This window comes from Pleurodeles waltl, chromosome 4_2, assembly GCF_031143425.1.
Source record: "Pleurodeles waltl isolate 20211129_DDA chromosome 4_2, aPleWal1.hap1.20221129, whole genome shotgun sequence".
Taxonomy (NCBI): Eukaryota; Metazoa; Chordata; class Amphibia; order Caudata; family Salamandridae; genus Pleurodeles; species Pleurodeles waltl.
This window is the reverse complement of record NC_090443.1, coordinates 669,034,515-669,051,585: the sequence shown is the minus strand read 5'-3', so window position 1 is coordinate 669,051,585 and position 17,071 is coordinate 669,034,515. Positions and strand designations below refer to the sequence as shown.

The window sequence follows — 17,071 nt, the reverse complement described above, 5'->3', positions numbered from 1 at the left end:
AAGTGGAGCAACAGCCTGACCCCAATGAAGAGGCAGACTGAAAAAAATATATATGGTAGTAAGTTGGCCTTGTCATCTTCCACAGTAGCTTTTGGCTCTCTGCAGCCTTTTGGCAGGACTATCATGAACAAATCAACTTCCTTAGTTGGCAAGCTCTGAAGTGCTGTACAGGACCACCTCCTAAGAGGTGCCCAGGCCATTTTGCATTCAGCAGTGCCAAACAATTGCTATCATCTGTGCTGCTGGAGGGAAGATGCCCTGTCTCACTGCTGTTATAGTCAGTCTGATAGATCTGTGCAGCATCTAAAAGGCATTCAATAAGAGCCAAGAAGAGACCGAAGCCTGCCAATCACTTGCTATGAGGCAAACTACTTTAAGGAGCTTTCTCCAATAACTGTTGTGTCCTTCACCTAGGCTGGGTGCAAGAACTGGAGCTGCCAGCTGTTGCCTTGTTGAGGGTCTTGGAAGACACCCTGGATGTTTCAGAAGGGACCAGGATGGAGTTCCTTCAAAAGAAAGCCATCATCACCTCGTGAAGGCAGCAATCTGTGTGGGTGAGTGCGGGAAGCTGGAAAATGCAGCACTGGATTAGAAGACTCCATCTTTGGAGGAGGACCCAAATACCCCACTGATACCACCACGTCTGGCTCTGAAGTCAATGTCTGAGACGCTCAGCAAAGTGGTGGTCTATGAGCTACCCCAGAAGCAGGAACAATATCAAGCAGGCAGAGGACTCTTCCTGTGCCTTTTGTGGACCCTCAGAGAAATCATCTCTCTGCTACTGGAAGAGGCCTGCTTCGAGCTTTGCTGTCGTAGGGGAACGAGGGCGGAGCATGGCACAGGAGCTGGAGCAGTGTCACTTACCCCAGTGTTCATCCTGGACCCACGCCATGAGAATTTAGCCTACCACTTCTTGATGGCCTTGGCATGCATGCAGCCACACTTCTCGCATGACTCGGAGTCATGCTTGGGGTCCAGAACAATAAACCAACGTTGCGTAGGTCTGAGAGTAAAGAATGGCTTTGTTTGAAGCACAACTGCTTTACAGGAGACAGGCCTTCCTATTTAACACTGCGAAAATATATGTTCTAAAAGACTTTCCTAGGAGAACAACTCTGAAGCCATGCCAAAGGGTGTTGGAAAAAGAAAAATAGACTTGTGTGCACTGGGGTGGCACTTTGTACGATTCTGCAACATCATGTCCAGGGTGGTTTCTGGAGCCAATGTGGAGTCACGGCCCCAGCTGCCAGTGCAGGAGAACTATTGCAGAGTTTCTGGATTCAGTTCGACACCTGGAAGGATTCAAGAAGTGAGGGATCTTCAAGTAGAAAAATCATTCACAACAAGTATACAATCAGAACAACGCTTTTTCAGATTTGATACATGCATGGCAACAATATATAAATTATCTGAGCAGGTAAGAGGCCTTGTTAAACTTTTAGGATGAATAACCTTAGCCCCTGTCGAGGTTTCCTATGTCATGATTATGCATATATGATTATTTTTCCCCTCATCTTATCTCTGTGTGTGCCAAGATTTGCTGATCTGGATTTTGATTTTGAGTGCTGATCTCAAGGTTCACTAATGTTGCTTCAGTATCAAGTTTCTCAGAGCCAAAGCTAGAGTCGACACCAAACTGTCTTTCACAGGAACAGTTTGCCTGCAAAAATCAAGTACTCTGGCACTAAAAAAATCTTGGACTGATAATGATACTTTTAAAACAAAACAAAAAAATGTTTAAGAAGGAACCCTAAGGGTGCTCAAGTGTGTCCCATTTAATATGGAGACAGAGGATTTCCTTCCCTTGGGCATTACACTTCCCCACATGATCCAGATTATCTGGCAGGCAAACTCCATCTCAATCCTGTCTTGCAACATCCTGCATAGGGACTGTTAACACTTGGCCCACTTCACAACAGTGTGATGGTCTGAAAGACATGGTGTGAATCTTTGCAAGATTTCAGTCCAACACAGTAAGGAAGCTTACTGATGACAGACAGTGTGCTGTGTTACTGAGCTGATTTGAAGAGATCCTAATCTGTAAAAGGAGAATGCATTCTCAACCCCTGTAAAAAAAGAGTGAATTAAATGGTAGACACCGCAAGTGATACAAAATAACCCTTCCAAAACTATTTGAGTGTAAACATGATTCTTATACAGCAGTGATTTGCCGAGTAGAAAAAAATAAAGTTCCTCATAAGGTAAGATAGTGAAGTTCCTGGATTAATTAATGGAGCAGTGTCAAAATTCCAAAAATAATAGGCGATAAGCTGATAACCTATTCCCTTGCCTTCTTTTGGGAAAAAGAATTCAAAGTGCTTTTTGTTCAGCCAAATTAATTTTATTGGTTAAGCTGCAATTCCAATTGAGCTTTCTTTAAGAAGCAAAGACAGAAAATATGGCCTCCTAAAAGTGGTTTGTTTCATAGGATCATCTTCATAAATGAAACATGCATTTACAGAAATGTGTTCTAGGTTCCTGCACATAGACAGAGCTATTTGATACCAACTAATATGAAATAAGGACCCATGAATAAACATATGAGTGTTCACAGTCTGTTAAATTGTTGATAGTGAGTACAAGTCGTATGCCAGCTGTCAAGGAGTAGATAACTAAGTCACACCAGACGGAAAAATCATGGGTGAAAAATTTCAGAAAGTTCTAAAAGTATCAAAAAGTAAGTTGATGAAGGGTGTTTGCAGATCATAGTCACCTGGAAATTGGAACCCATCACCATGATTAAAGCACTTCTATGTGCTGTCTCTAAAACACAAGCTAAGGAAACAATGCAATTCATCTTGGTTTGCATATACATTTCTATTGCTGTACTTACTTGTAAAAAAGGACATAGGCTTCTGCATTCTGCACAACTGATTCCGACACCTCGGTGACACTCTGATCATCAAACTCGTACCACTGATTATTTATATTGTTCCGGCAATAAGCTATGTAATGTCCACCTTAAATTAACAAGATAGTTAAAGTTAATGGCACAGCTACTACTGACCTCATTAACAATGGAAAAACTTGTATAGCCATGTAAAGTATTGCAAATACATTTTGACAGACATTGGTATACATATTGACCGACATATTGCTATAGACTTATTGAGTTTCACGATTAACTTTTGAAACAGTTTTATCAAACCACAGCTATTTCCTTCAGTACAGTTGAAATTCAATTTTCAAAAACACACGTTTATCCCCATGTATGACTAACTGCAGATCAAAATCGCAAGCCAAAATGCATTTTCTGCTGAAGAATAAATCTATGACCTCATAATGCCAAACACAGAATTATTGTGACATTGAGGGCCTGATTAAGAGTTTGGCAGATAGTGGTTACCGCGCCACAACCACGACAAATGTCCCGTCTGCCGTATTATGATCCCATTATATACTATGGGAATCTGAATACGGCAGACGGGATATCCGTCATGTTTGTGACAGAGTAACCTGTCGGCCAAACTCTAAATCAGGCCCCAAGTATTCAAACTGTCCCTTACGACTTGCAGCAAAAATTTACAGGAATGACCAAATAATTGTATATGTGCAAGCATAAGGTGTGTATTCACAGATGTGAATGGAAAAACTGTGCAAAACTACAAACCCACCAAGGATGTTAGCACTTCATGGCCAGCTGATTTATAGGGATGTGACTCACTTGAGCTGAATCTGGATTCACACAGAAGTGGCACACAACGTTGCCTTGTTTCATACCTTCACTTAAAGTTGATGATGTCTGAATGCTGTTCTGCACTCACAGTGAAGTTGTGCCATTGACCAGCAAGAGCCCAGCTGCCAATATGTCATTTTACACCTTTTAAATGGATAGAAAATATTTTAAAAGGCCTTTGAAATTGATGCGACCGGGCATTTTCAGTCATGTCTTGCAGAGCTTGACATCGGCAAGAAAAATCTGATGCTTCTAATCAGGCCTATGTGTCACAGAGAACTACATGAGCTGGTGGCACCAAGTACTTATCTATTTATTGGAAGGCTAGCACTGCACCCTTCACTCTGGAAGCAGACAAAAGTTACTTACATTTTGTAACTATAATTCTTCCCTCTGATTCCTCTCCTTATGAGTATATTCTCCAGGTACCAGGCTGGCTCTGGGAGCTTCTTGCCAAGCAATAGTGCTTCAGCATCACTAGCTGGCACCTCATGTTCCGGCCAAGATTTCAACCACCCAAGATGTGAGAACAGTGGGTCATAAGGAGATGGCTAGCATACTGCTATCAATTCCTAGTATTTTTTCCATGCCTAATTGAGGCATGGGGAGGAACTGAACGAGCATAAACAACACTGACAGTTCAGCAGAGAATACATTTGCAAACTTTGGAATCTTACTATAAAAGGCACTGACTCAAAGGAGGAAAAACTGAGTAATCTGGAAAAAGAATAGTAGCTACCAGATATACTGTTACAAAAGGCAAGTAACATTCTTCTGACAGATTCTTCATCTGATGAATGACCCCTGCAGGAGATGAGACTGAGTAGGGTCAACTAATCAAGAAATTCACACCACAGAGGTTTGGTAATTTATCCATCAATGTATGTCAGAAATATGAGGCATATAATATTCTCCAAACATATGCTAGAAGGAGCAAGTCGCTACGTGACAGATACCAGCCACGGGTACCTGCCACTGGTGATAACAATGTGAGTGGCCACTGTGGAATGAATGGTAATGCCAGTCTAAGGTCTTTCTTGTCCAAGGCATAGCAGAGTGCAACCCAATACAACATTGCATGTTTAGTTACCAGTATGACCTTTTGTTGCCCTAAAACAGCCCCCAAAGAGCTGATCATCAACTCTGTTCTGTTGTGCGCAGACGATGCAGTAAGAGACCACACACCTGGGAAACATTCAATGCCATCTCTCCTCCTCCTTGGTGGGAGAGAAAGGAGGGAAGAAGAATTGAAGATAATTACCATGTTGGTTAGAAATGACCAGCAGGTATGAAAAAAACAATTTATCTGGGTAAAACAATGAGAAAGGAAGCCAGATTGAGAGCCTAAAGTTCACTGACCAGGCAGGCCAAAATGATTGCCATAAGGAAAACTTGAATTGAATGTCGCTCCCCAAGATGGACGCGAGGTAGCCCTACAGCCAAGTTGGACTTCCTATAGCTCAAATTTATTTATGTGCAGGCTCTGTTCAGAAATGGACAACAGGCCACAATATAGTGAGGTTGCCCAGGTGAGTGCTGCACTCAGTAAGAAGGTGTCCATAACCACACTAGCTTGTGACTGTGGAGAACTAAAGGGATAACCCATGAAAAGACTGAAGGGGCACGTCACCAGTCACCACTGCAGCTCTGAGAGAACCAAACTGTAAATCGGTACGCAAGCCACAATGATAGTGGATCCACTGATTCCTAAGGAGCCACTGACGGGCCATCATCCATATTGCCTGGTACGTGGCAGCAGGAGGATGCAAGACAGCATCAGGCAAAAAGTTGTAGGACCTGCGAAAATGAGATTGGTGCCAAGTCAGAATCATCAGATAGATTTATTTACCCCCCAAAAAACCTGCAATCCTGAGGAGAGAAAGTCCTCATACAGTTCATGTCCAGCATCGCCCATAAGAAGGTCAACCACTGTGTGGGAATGGGTAGAAGGGTTATGGTGCACTGACAATGTTCCATGACTACTACAAGGAGCCCTGCAGTGTTTTTGTCCAACCAAATGAGCACACAAACTAATAGTACTGAGACCCAACGGTGAACCACAGCTAACACGTGTGAGAGGGTGACCTGGAGTTCTAGGGAGACCACCAATCTCCAACATTGTGGACAAAAATAACCTTGCTCAGGAGCAACAATCTGAACTCGTCCTGCCAAATGAACAGATTCGTCCTTCTCAGGGGATCAAAAAGTAAAGGCAGTAGAATTTCCCACCCCATTCTTCCAAGGACACCACTTCTATGGTTGAGCAAGAACAATCACCTTCACGATCAAGGCCTGTTCAGCTAGTACATCATGGTGGAAGGAGGGCGATCTGGGGGGGGGGGGGGGGCATAGCCTGAGCAGATGACCTGGATCACCCAGAAATCTGCTGTGATCATCTTCCCACTGATGAGCAAACTGTAGATGGTCCCCCAACAGAAGCTGGTGGTGTAAGAGGGAGGGCAAGGGCATAAGAGAATTGGATGAAAGTGAGCCAGAAGAAGATGGCAAGGACTGGAGTAGCAATAGATCTGTTGGAGGTGGGGGGGTCAGCTGTAAAGCTTTTAATTCATGGGACTGTTATGCCCTAGAATATCCCTGAATCTCTTGGTAATTGTGATGAAACCACTCTGCCAAGAAGGCCGGGCTCAGGGAGAGGTGTGGGGCAGCTACTTCTGAATCCCTAAAGGAGAAGTTAGCTTTTCCTATGGAGAGCCACTAGCTGTCATAAGTTTTGTCCATTAGGGACATTTGTCCATCTCCCAAGCGGCCAGTGGCGAGCATCCAAGTATGGCAGTACATGGTCATAACTGGAACCATTGATGAAGCCACCATATCAGTAGAATTTAAGTAACACTGAGATGTCCAGATAATCATGGATGCAGATCAAAACAAGTGTAGCAGAACTAAGGGGGCTAACTCTCCTTCCGCTGGACCTGGCAGTGCTTCATGAACATATGCACAGATGTTATGTCAAGGACAGGCACCCACATCCCCACCCCCCTCCCCCACTCCCGGCAAACACAGTTGTAGTGGCGATAAGCCTGGTGGAATGGGTCCTCAGACATCCTGTGGGATGCTCCCTCGCTAATAAGTTGCATAACTTAGTGCAGATCTTTATTCACCTTAACAAGGTCCTCTTTTGCACAGCCTTCATTCCCATTGTTTGCTCCAGACAAACTCAGAAAAACATTTGGCTACTCAATGGTCCATTATATGACCTATGTAAAGGCTTAAAGGCATTTTGGGATTCAACTGATGGACCCATTCCTCCTCTTTCAAGGGGTGAAGGGCAGTAAAGAATGCAGCAGAGCTATGGACTGCTCAAAGTGGAAAGGAGTCAAGACTTTTGGTAAGAAGGCTGTCCCAGTTCTCGGCACCAATTAATCCTGGAAGAATGTGGTGTAGGGTTTTTGCCCTGACAATGAATGCAACAAGCTGACAATCACAATGAAGAAAACAGCCATCAAAGTGAGGAGATGCAGCAAGCAGCTATGCATACTCCCTGTAGAAACACAAATGATTGGCAAGTGTAGATGTGTCAAACCTTAAATAAACCACATGACAAGTGATTTTCAACAAGAACAATTGATCCGGCAAATGCAGAAAGCCCGAAAGAGATAACAATCTTGCACAGTGCCTACAGAAAGACCTAGCTAGGATAAACAAACAAAAAGATATTCGCCTGAATGGGGTTTGTGTTTTGGGCAACACGGGCGTCTGGCGGTGAGGATCACATCTACCACCTCAAGCAGGTTGAAGGCAGTTAACATCCACCGCACAATCTTCATGCACGGAGGTTTAAGTTGGGCAGGTTCGCATGCAGCACATTATCCATACAATACAATTTCCTCGACTGCTTGGGTCTTCTGAAATAGTATTATATTGTGTTCCCATATATAATTCTCTTAGACTTCACAACCTTGTTTACTGGCCAAACCTACTATGTTCCAAAAAAGAAGATTTACACCAGTTTATTGGTTCCCGGGGCAACTGCGTTGAAATACGCTGCATTTGTGATCCCCTGGGTAATATGGCGGGAACAGGGGTAACTGAAGGGAGGGATATTTTGGGAGGGGGGGGTCCACAACAAGGGGAGGTGCAGGAGCATTATAGTTGCTAAGTCAATCAATATCAGATAGACCATCTAAGGGAAGAAAAACGACTGGAGATAGGCACAACAAAATAGGAAGATGACACACCGGCATCAAGGAATAATTTCCAGACAAAGTCCAATAAAAATAACCCTAGGAGTAAAATCTTGATGTTGCCCAACAGATGGATAGAATGCCCTGCGTACCCCAACTGTTACCTGACCAACCTGGGGTTCCTTAAGGCGATGATTATGCAGACTCCCTCCTGTTCCTTACGCATTTTTTCAACCCAGACCACTCTCCTGGCCATTAGAATATCCAACAGTAGACTACCTTACATTGTGGTGTTTACCCTAAGCCAATGGGCCACCTTGTTAATCAATTCCAAGGTGGTGTCTTTCTCATTTTGGGACAGTCTGGGGCATCTGCTAAAATGGCCACAAAAGGACAGGCAGGTGCGGTCACATCTGGAAGGTCCACTCTGGGGTGATAGAAAGTTCCACTTTGGGTATGAAGGTTTTTCACTTGAGTGAGGACCTTGGGTAGGCACACACTAACCATGTTTGTTCACTAGTTTGGCTGTCATTAAATCTTTTTTTTTTGTGGGGGACGGGGTGAATTGGTCTGAGGTGAGAACCTTACTGGATACTTAAGATGGAGACTGAACCCTCTCTTCCTGGGTGGAATGAATAGATTGCAAAGGCACTTCTCAATTTGAAAAATGTCCTTGTCCAGTGCACCCACAGCCTTCTTAGTGTAGCCATCCAGTGTGCCCGATCTTTTGGTAGCCATAGCCCCCTCCATACTCAATTTGCCACTGTAGAGAGGAGGAAGAAAGAGAGGAGGAGCCCACGCTACTTCCGAGAGCAGCTCCTAGACGCACAACACCTCAGTTAGAAAGCCCCGGGGAGCAGTAGGTAACCCGATTCCGGCAGGAGAGGATTTGAGACAAACCCCATGTCATGCGCTCCGTTGGTGGGGCTTCCCATAATATCAAAATTACACCATTTTCACTGGCAGGGGAGATGCTGACTAGGCCTAAAAAAATTTAAAAAAAGAAATACGGGGAATGGCCCGTCTGCAATACCTTAAGTCCTGCCCACTCCCAGCACATGTTAACCAGTGACCAAGGGAACCTCTGCGTTGCGTGAAGGTAGGGGAGCCTGATAATCTCATCGATATCAGCTTGGTGGAAAAGATTGCAACAATATATGTGGAGAAAGAAAGGTCTTACTTCAGTGACCATAGATCCTTCTTGGCCTAATCTCCGGGATCCCAATTGTTCTAGTACTCTTACAACCGAATTCCCCCACACCCAGGGGTGCTACGTACCATCGGTGTCACACCAAGCGGTCCCAGCAAAGCACACCTCTCACTTCTGAATACCACCAGTGTTAAGACACCAATGGCACTGAGAAAACCAGGATGGTCTAATAAGATCAAGATGTGGGTCCTATATCTACTATCCACTATGTGTACCGACTGTATCACGCCCAGTGGTCCAAGAGAAGGTACCTCTTACAACAGAGAGCTGGCCCTATGTCATACCCAGAGCCTTATGCGTACCATCTGTGTCATGCCCAGAGGACCAACTGGCCAGTAACCAAAAAAAATAATTGTATTACACCAAGGGCTCAAGCGTACCAGCTGTGTTACGTCCAGCAGTCGAAGAGATCACCCTTCCCAATGCGGACAATCAAGAAAGTGACTTCCACAGATTATGATTTTTCCTAGTTTGCCACATGCCAACTGCTATGACTAAGGCTCTGATGTAGACTCTAACCCTTGTGATGGGTGCTTCACGAAGGACCTCCGATCTGCAGAACTTTAAACCAATTGCGGCTTCTGCTCACCTTTCTAATTTGCACAAATGTGAATTTGTCTGGGAGGGGTCTCCTTCCTTTGGTCGAGGTCAAGTTTGAAAACCAAACTGCTCCTGGCTGGTTCACCAAAATGTTGCTCTGTTGAGATTTTACCATACAAATCAAAAGGCAAGAGGAGTCAGGTAAAACAGGAAACAGGTTGTTTATTTTAACATTAAGGCCGGAAGAGCAGGTACAGCGTTGGGGTTTGAGGACTGTCTCTCATAGCAAATTGAAACAAACTACGTTTTATGAATGTGTCTGGGAGCAATCAACATATAAAACATTCTTTCCTTAGTGAAATATGTAAATAATTTGACAGAGTCATAGATACAATTTTCAGATAGGGAATATAGGAGGGCTTGGCGTGGACACGGATGTCTGGCCTGAGGGGTGGGTGGTCGCTGCATGTGCTGTGTCCTGATTGGCTAAGTGTACCAAGCTACATGTGGCATTTAACTTCATAGTGTTTTGGGAATGCATGCGTCCCTCTGGCCATTTGTACTTTATTGGGACCAATCTCTGGGGAATATTGTAGTTTTGCTGCCTTTCTGTGGGATCTGATCCACACTTGTGTGTTTGGCTGCCGGCTAAGTGTTACCCCACCTGTGACATGTGAGTCATTAACCATCAGGCTTGGGCTGCAGAGCCTGCCTGACCACATACCTATATTCTGGGGTTGACGAAGAGTTAATTACGGGGGGAATCCAACAGGGGTGATATGACTTAGTGTATGAAAATGTATCATTCATGTATAAAGGTGTCTTGTTGTGCGCATTGATTGATTCAATATTAACACTGGGATGCAGGTGCCACTCATGAGCTGCTCAAATCTTCCACTTTGGCATTCAGGGACTGTGGCAGGTTGGTCATGACCAGAAAGATGACCCGGTGCTCTATTCGCCACCAGGAGTGAAAAGTTCCAGGCACAGTACCAAAGACCCTACTTCCCCCTGCTTGTTGCTGTACCACATGGTGGAGGTGGTATTTGTAAGAACCTGAACCAGCCTCCCCTTGACGGACGACAGCAAGGCCGTCAGGGCAAAATTAATGGCCTGCAGCTCCAGTAGGTTGATGTGGAGTTCACCCTCCACTGTAGAACAAAGCCTTCTTATCTCTACCTCTCACAGGTGACACCCATAACCCACCAGTGATGTGTGTCACCACTGTTAACATTAGCTGGGGAAGAAAAAGAGGATTCATGCAATACAAGGTGTGATTGGTCAGCCGCACTGCAGACCTTGAGCAGTTGTCCCCAAGAGCTGGATTGTGTAGGAAAGGTGGCCTTAATGCTGAGCCCACTGGGATTTCAGGGCTCACATGTGCCACATGGTGCGGATGACAAAAAGGAGGCACGGAGTTAAAAGACCATGCCTGTTCACAGGTAGGCAAAGAACATTGCTTCGATTAGAAAGTCACAAGAGTATCTGTGGGGGTATCATTAAAAGGATTAAGGGCTCAACGTTACGAGCCCGGAATGTAGTATTTCAGTTAAAACATTTATCTTAATCTCACTGAAGGGCAACTGCAATTCCAGTACTTCAGCTGCCCTTTGAAACACCGCTGCCAAAGAGATGCTTTCTAGGAGGACCATGTGGCAGGTCAAGCTCTGTCTAAGGGGAGCTATCAAGCCCCTGACATTTTGTAAATCAAAGGGCATCATCAGTGTAATGAGGGGGGAAGTAATCCATCCTCCCTTCCATTACCTTCCTCATTTTGGGCTGTAGCTTGCTATAGCAGGGTCAGAATCGGAGCCAAAAAGACAATGTAGTCCATCCTGAAAGCATGGTAGAGGCACATGGTTACAGTGAGGGTGAAGAACAACAGGTTGTGGTTTTATAGTCTAGTAGTGTAACATCGGCCCAGCTCAACCAGACATCTGTTCAAGATCCGACATGGGTGTCGGGACAGGGTCATTTAACGGCGCCAATGGTGTAGGCACTGGCGTCAGGGTGGCAGAAATCAGCCTGGACCAAAGGGCTGGAGTGGAGATCAATACCAGAGTTGGTACAGGCTTGGTAAAAGACAGTGGGGAGGGACCTGCCACCAGAAACCTGACGGCCTCTGCGGTTCCGTGGGACCTGAACATGCACCAGGAGGAGCTGGAAGCACACAGAACATTTGCAACATGGCTTTTCAGAAGGCCTTCATCTGCAGTGGGGGTCGACCAGGGCCTGGGAAACACAGGTGCTCGATATCAACTGAGAGATAGGCCCTGTGGCCAGTGACCTCAATAGAGTGCAACTAACATCTTGATACCCTTGTGTCTTCTTTTTAGAGCAGGAGTGCTGGAGTCAAGCCTTGCTTCAATTATTTTATGCCTTTGTTTAGACTTGGACTTTACTTACCTGAGAACTTTGAGTTGGAAATGGAGTGGTCACAGTAGTGGTCTAGTGTTCAGGACAGAGATCAGGCCTATGACTTGGAGTGAGATGTACTTAAGCTGCCACTTTTTGTGTTTGGTTACATAAATTGCTCCTCCCGATCTCTAATAGCCTTTCGGTGCATCACAACCCACTTATTACATGACTGAGTTGTGCCGTGACCGAAACACCAAAGGCTACCTCATGCAAGCCCATGGCAACATCTGCATTGCACAGCTGTGGCACAGTTGGAATCCTGTTTTAGTACGGGGACATCATTCCGTAACATACTGTGAAATTTCTTTGGAGTGGTCAGAAAACTGACAAAGTTGGAAGAGGATCTCTAGCTCTGTATTTGAAGGCAAAGAAACTGACGTCAGTGCTCAGGGTTAGTATTTAAACATGCAGCTCTGCTCCGTCAGTTCCAGGTGGTATGAAGCCAGCACAAAGCCACACACCACTTCTAGAAGTGTGATGGAAAACTGTTTCGAAAAATCTCCAAATCCGGTCTGGAGATTTCAGATGGTGAGGAATCACAATTAGAAGTATTCATCAGAAAGATAAGACTCTTAGCCTTTCTGTTTGGAGGAGCATTCAAAACCTTTTTGGTTAATTTCAGTAGAAGAGACTTAAACCACTTTGCTCTCTGGAAAAGGGGCATTAACGAGAACTCTGGATCAGAAGATGAAGGCTTGTGCCAGTGAAATTTGTCAGTGGACTGCAAGAGCTGAGTAGAGTTTCTTCAAGGCCTCAAACACTGGCTCCCAACACATCTCATTAATTGACTGAAAAGGGTCTGACACTGCTGAGGGTGGCTGCAGTATTTCTGGCTACATCCCAGGGGCGGGCAAGTTCAACTACAATGTCTGCTGCTTTTTGTACCACTGAAGTGACCGAAGAGTCCTCCTCTGATGGGAGAATAAGGGGGCAAAAGATGCACCTTCTGGGGAAAAGTCGAGGCCACTAGCCTTTCATAAGGTCAGATAAAGCTGAGCATCTGGATTGTAACAGAGGATGTGGTGGCAACACCCAAATTTATAAATGTGTGCAGCAACGGTCTTTGTCAGGCATTATGGAAATTTCAGTTTGCCAGATAATGTCAGCCAACTTCAATGTTGGGAGCAGCATAGTAATAGGCTCAGGGGACAGAGTCGAAGGCAGTGACAGGTGCCTGGGGTTCAGTGTTTTGGAAGGCATGGGCTTCCTCAATTCTTTTGAAGGGGCATTAAGGCTGCAGCATCAATGAGAGTGGTGCCAGTATCTGACCAGCTCGAGAGACCCAGAAGGCAGGGGGGCTTCCTGGAAATATCCAACAAGGTCTGTGGAAATGTTCCAACCTAGGCAGGGACTAGAGATAGCGATAGCGATAGCGATAGCGATAGCGATAGCGATAGAGATAGAGATAGAGATAGCGATAGCGATAGCGATAGCGATAGCGATAGCGATAGAGATAGAGATAGAGATAGAGATAGAGATAGAGATAGAGATAGAGATAGAGATAGAGATAGAGAGAGAGAGAGATAAGCATCTGCAGACCACACCAAGGTCCAAAAGGTCATATGAAAGAAGAGGTAATCTCTCTTCAACTGCTTTTTTGTTTCTTGAGAGAAGACCTCTTTGGAGATCCTCCCTGACTGAAGGCTTGCTTGAAGAAGAAAAGGTCTGCTCTGAAGGGTCGCCAAGTGTGTTGGCTAAAACAAACAATGTAACTCAAAGGCACTAGTTATCAGTCTCTTGGTCTTTATGACATTGGGGTAGATTGAGGAACAAAAAAATCACAAGTTGGGGGATCCTGTTTCAGATCCAAGGCACGATATACAGGTGTCACTTGGATCTGATATTTAACTCTTTTTACAGATTGTACGGCAAGGTTTAAACAAACTAAGTAGTCATTTGATCTAACTGCTATTGATAGCATAGGAATTTTGTCAGTGTAGCATGGAGGAGCGCTGAACACCGTTGATAAAGAAAGTAAATGGAAAGAGGCACCCCTGGACAATGGAGTACCTATTATGACCCAAATTTGGAACATTGTGGGATGACTAAGCTGCGGCTGGAGCTATGAGGTGCCACTTGATGACTCTACAGAACTACTGCTGGGAAAAAAGATTTGAAATACACCTGCCATCTGGAGGATATTTATAAGGTGAGGTATTTGCAGTAAGTAGTATCTATCTGAAAACTCCCAAATGGGTGACAACCCTGTTTGACTTGGGGAGGGGAGAAATGCATATTCATTAAGTTCCACTAAAAGCCATATTTCATAGTGCTAGGTTTCCAACATCTTTTTTCATTTTCAAACTCCCCAGTAATACATAGAATAATTTACTTTGATACTGCACAGACTCACAAAAAGTCAATACATCCATTTAAAGTATAGTGAATGACCATGCCTCGCATTTTGCTTAGCAGACGATACATTACTGTTTAGTAACAAAATCAGGTTTTGTCACTGAAGAAATACCTTTGAAAGTGTCTTAAATTTAGGGGGTAATTGAGAGTTAACATATACTAGCCAAGTACAGCAAAATTTGGGAAACTCAACTTATCCTTCTTACTCTGCTAATACCATGATACATAGGGAACCAGACATTCCATCCCAGTGTACGTAAACTTGACTGTAAACACACTTTTTTAGCGCTCTGCAGCCTCATACCTAGGTTTGTGCTAGGGAAACACCAATACAGTGTCACTGGAGGGTACTACTGATTCTAAACTCAAAGAACAAGACAATAAAACTATCTTGATTTAAAGAACTTTCTTCATTTCTGCTCTAAAACCACAAATGCCAAGGAGCCTGGCTTTGTATAACGCTAGATTGTACTTGTGACACTTCCTAATCCCACCAACAACACAACCCTAAAGAATACACCAATTCCTTGCCAAATGGATATGAGAAATTAAGCATCTTGTAACACTAATGAAAAAAGCAGATTCTTCTTGTGGATGTCAGTAAATGTCAATTTGCCTTAAAAAGTATAGTTTGTTGCTTCATGCCGAAGGAACAGATTCTACTTTCAAACTTCAAGTGTAGCTCTCAAACCTCCTCAACCCAAGACTGAGACAAAACTCAAAACAGAATTGAAGGACTGGGAAAGATACAGAAAGAACGGACATGGAGGGGAGAGTAAAGTTAGAGAGCATTAAATGTCTGTGGTGTTAAATGTGACAGGCTAAAAAGTCAACCACATGAAAGTAGAGGTCCATATTATTCTTCCAATTTAAACAGTGAAATCCTTCGTTCTTGTGTGCACACAAAGGTCCTCCTCCTAGCCCAGGTTCTGCCCAGATAATCCTTCCAACTTCAAGTTTAGGCTATAAAACACAAATCACCTACCACCACAAGCCACCCTGATCTGATTAATAACCTCTTAATTTGCGTGTGTTGCAATGTAGACACCATTATAACCCACTCCTATACCACTGTGAAGGCCTCCACATCAGTTCAAATTCACAATTCACCATAAGGAGCCCCACTGTCCATAATGCATGGTTTTGGAAGATGCATTTTTAAGAATGTGTTCAAACAAAAAAATATTTCTTTTAGTCAGGCTTACAGCACCAACTCCTATCCCAAAGGATGGATTTCCACAGTTATATCTAGAATGCGACTATGATGAAAAAAATCTATTATCTATACTTTTCTTTGATCAATTAGCCCTTTATGATGATGCAAATATCATCTTTAAATACAAATATGCATAAAAACCCATAATATGCATCAATAATTGTTAAAAATAATGTTCACTCCAACACTGGAGGCTGCAAAGCAATTTCGAAATTGTACTCTGCTCACAATCATATTATAAAATCTCTATTATTTTCAGTTACAACTTTCATTCTGCTTTCTCTACAGTGTGCCACAAATCAACAGCAGAGTAACTAACTCAAAGACCATAGTTTTAAGTACAACATAAACTATCCATGGTTTCACGCTTTAGTTGCGTACTTTTTCAGCAACTCATAATAGGCAGTCCTGTATCTGAGCTTAACAACAAAAATCGTAAAGAAACAACAGCAAAATGAAATACAAGGATTACATCAACATAGTAGTGTACTAAATGATGAAGCAAAAATAAAAAGTACTTACTGCTAGCAGTACCATGATGGCAAATTGCAGACAATAGATCATAAGTTACAATCTGGCCCGGACTCTCCTTAGCAAGAAAAGGCTGGAGATCTAACCCTTCCAATGGGAAAGATACATGGGTACAGATTTTTGTGGAGAACATAAGTTCATGTCTAAATCTCTTTAAATGAATACACAGTATCTGCAACAGAAATGAAGAGAAGCATTGACACACAGTTGTCTTACAAATGTATTCAAACAGGGGAAATTGATTCCAAAGCATTCTAAAGTACCTTAGTGTTTTATTCTACTATGCAAACATCAGTAGTTTTTATCAAAAGATAACTAGTGCCTTTGAGTTACATTGTTGATATTTTCAAATCATATGGAAAAAATGAGTAATGGAAAACTGTATAAATACCTCTGGAAATTTTTGAACTTTGCAGAATTTTACACCGTTCCTTAACCTATGTGAAGAGAAACGACATCAAAACCACAATTAGTCCATAAAATATATATTTTAGGTGCCCTAGGGATAACTTCCGTTGTTCTGTAATTATCATTTAGAGCCAGGCTATAAGTTATGTTTCCCAATAGAGCCAAAGAAACCAAGAGAGGGTGTTATTTAAGCATTACCTCATGCAAGCTACCAATAATTGCTGGCAAAACAAACATTCTGCTGTCTCTACACTAGTGGGCTGTAGCTTTTAATTTGATTTCAAAGCAACATCTTACTAAGACATAACAATAATCTGCCAGGAGGCAAGCAGTCCAAAATATGATGAGAACTACTTTAGAAATTAAGATATTCTGGTATAGGAAAAGTACAGTTTAAGGCAACTTTCTTGAAACTTCCCATAGATTTGCAAACTATTCTGGAACAATACTTTCTGCAAAAAAAAAAAAAAGACAATCAACAATGCATATTTCTTGGGGAGACTAGGGAAATCTTCCTACATTTTTGGACTATTAGATTATGTTATGTTAGAGCGAAACACTCACCATTACCC

General features: G+C 43.3%; 1 protein-coding gene across 3 annotated transcripts in view; it reads right to left on the bottom strand.

Moving 5' to 3' along the window:
• USP33 (ubiquitin specific peptidase 33) overlaps positions 1-17,071 on the bottom strand; it is a 399,453-nt gene that overhangs the window by 152,898 nt on the left and 229,484 nt on the right. For all 3 annotated transcript variants that reach the window (XM_069232248.1, XM_069232249.1, XM_069232250.1), the window contains 3 exons: positions 16,483-16,528; positions 16,083-16,263; positions 2,834-2,960 (listed from right to left, as the gene is read on the bottom strand). In XM_069232248.1, coding sequence (XP_069088349.1) covers positions 2,834-2,960; positions 16,083-16,263; positions 16,483-16,528 — 354 coding nt within the window. The remainder of the gene's footprint in view (positions 1-2,833; positions 2,961-16,082; positions 16,264-16,482; positions 16,529-17,071) is intronic.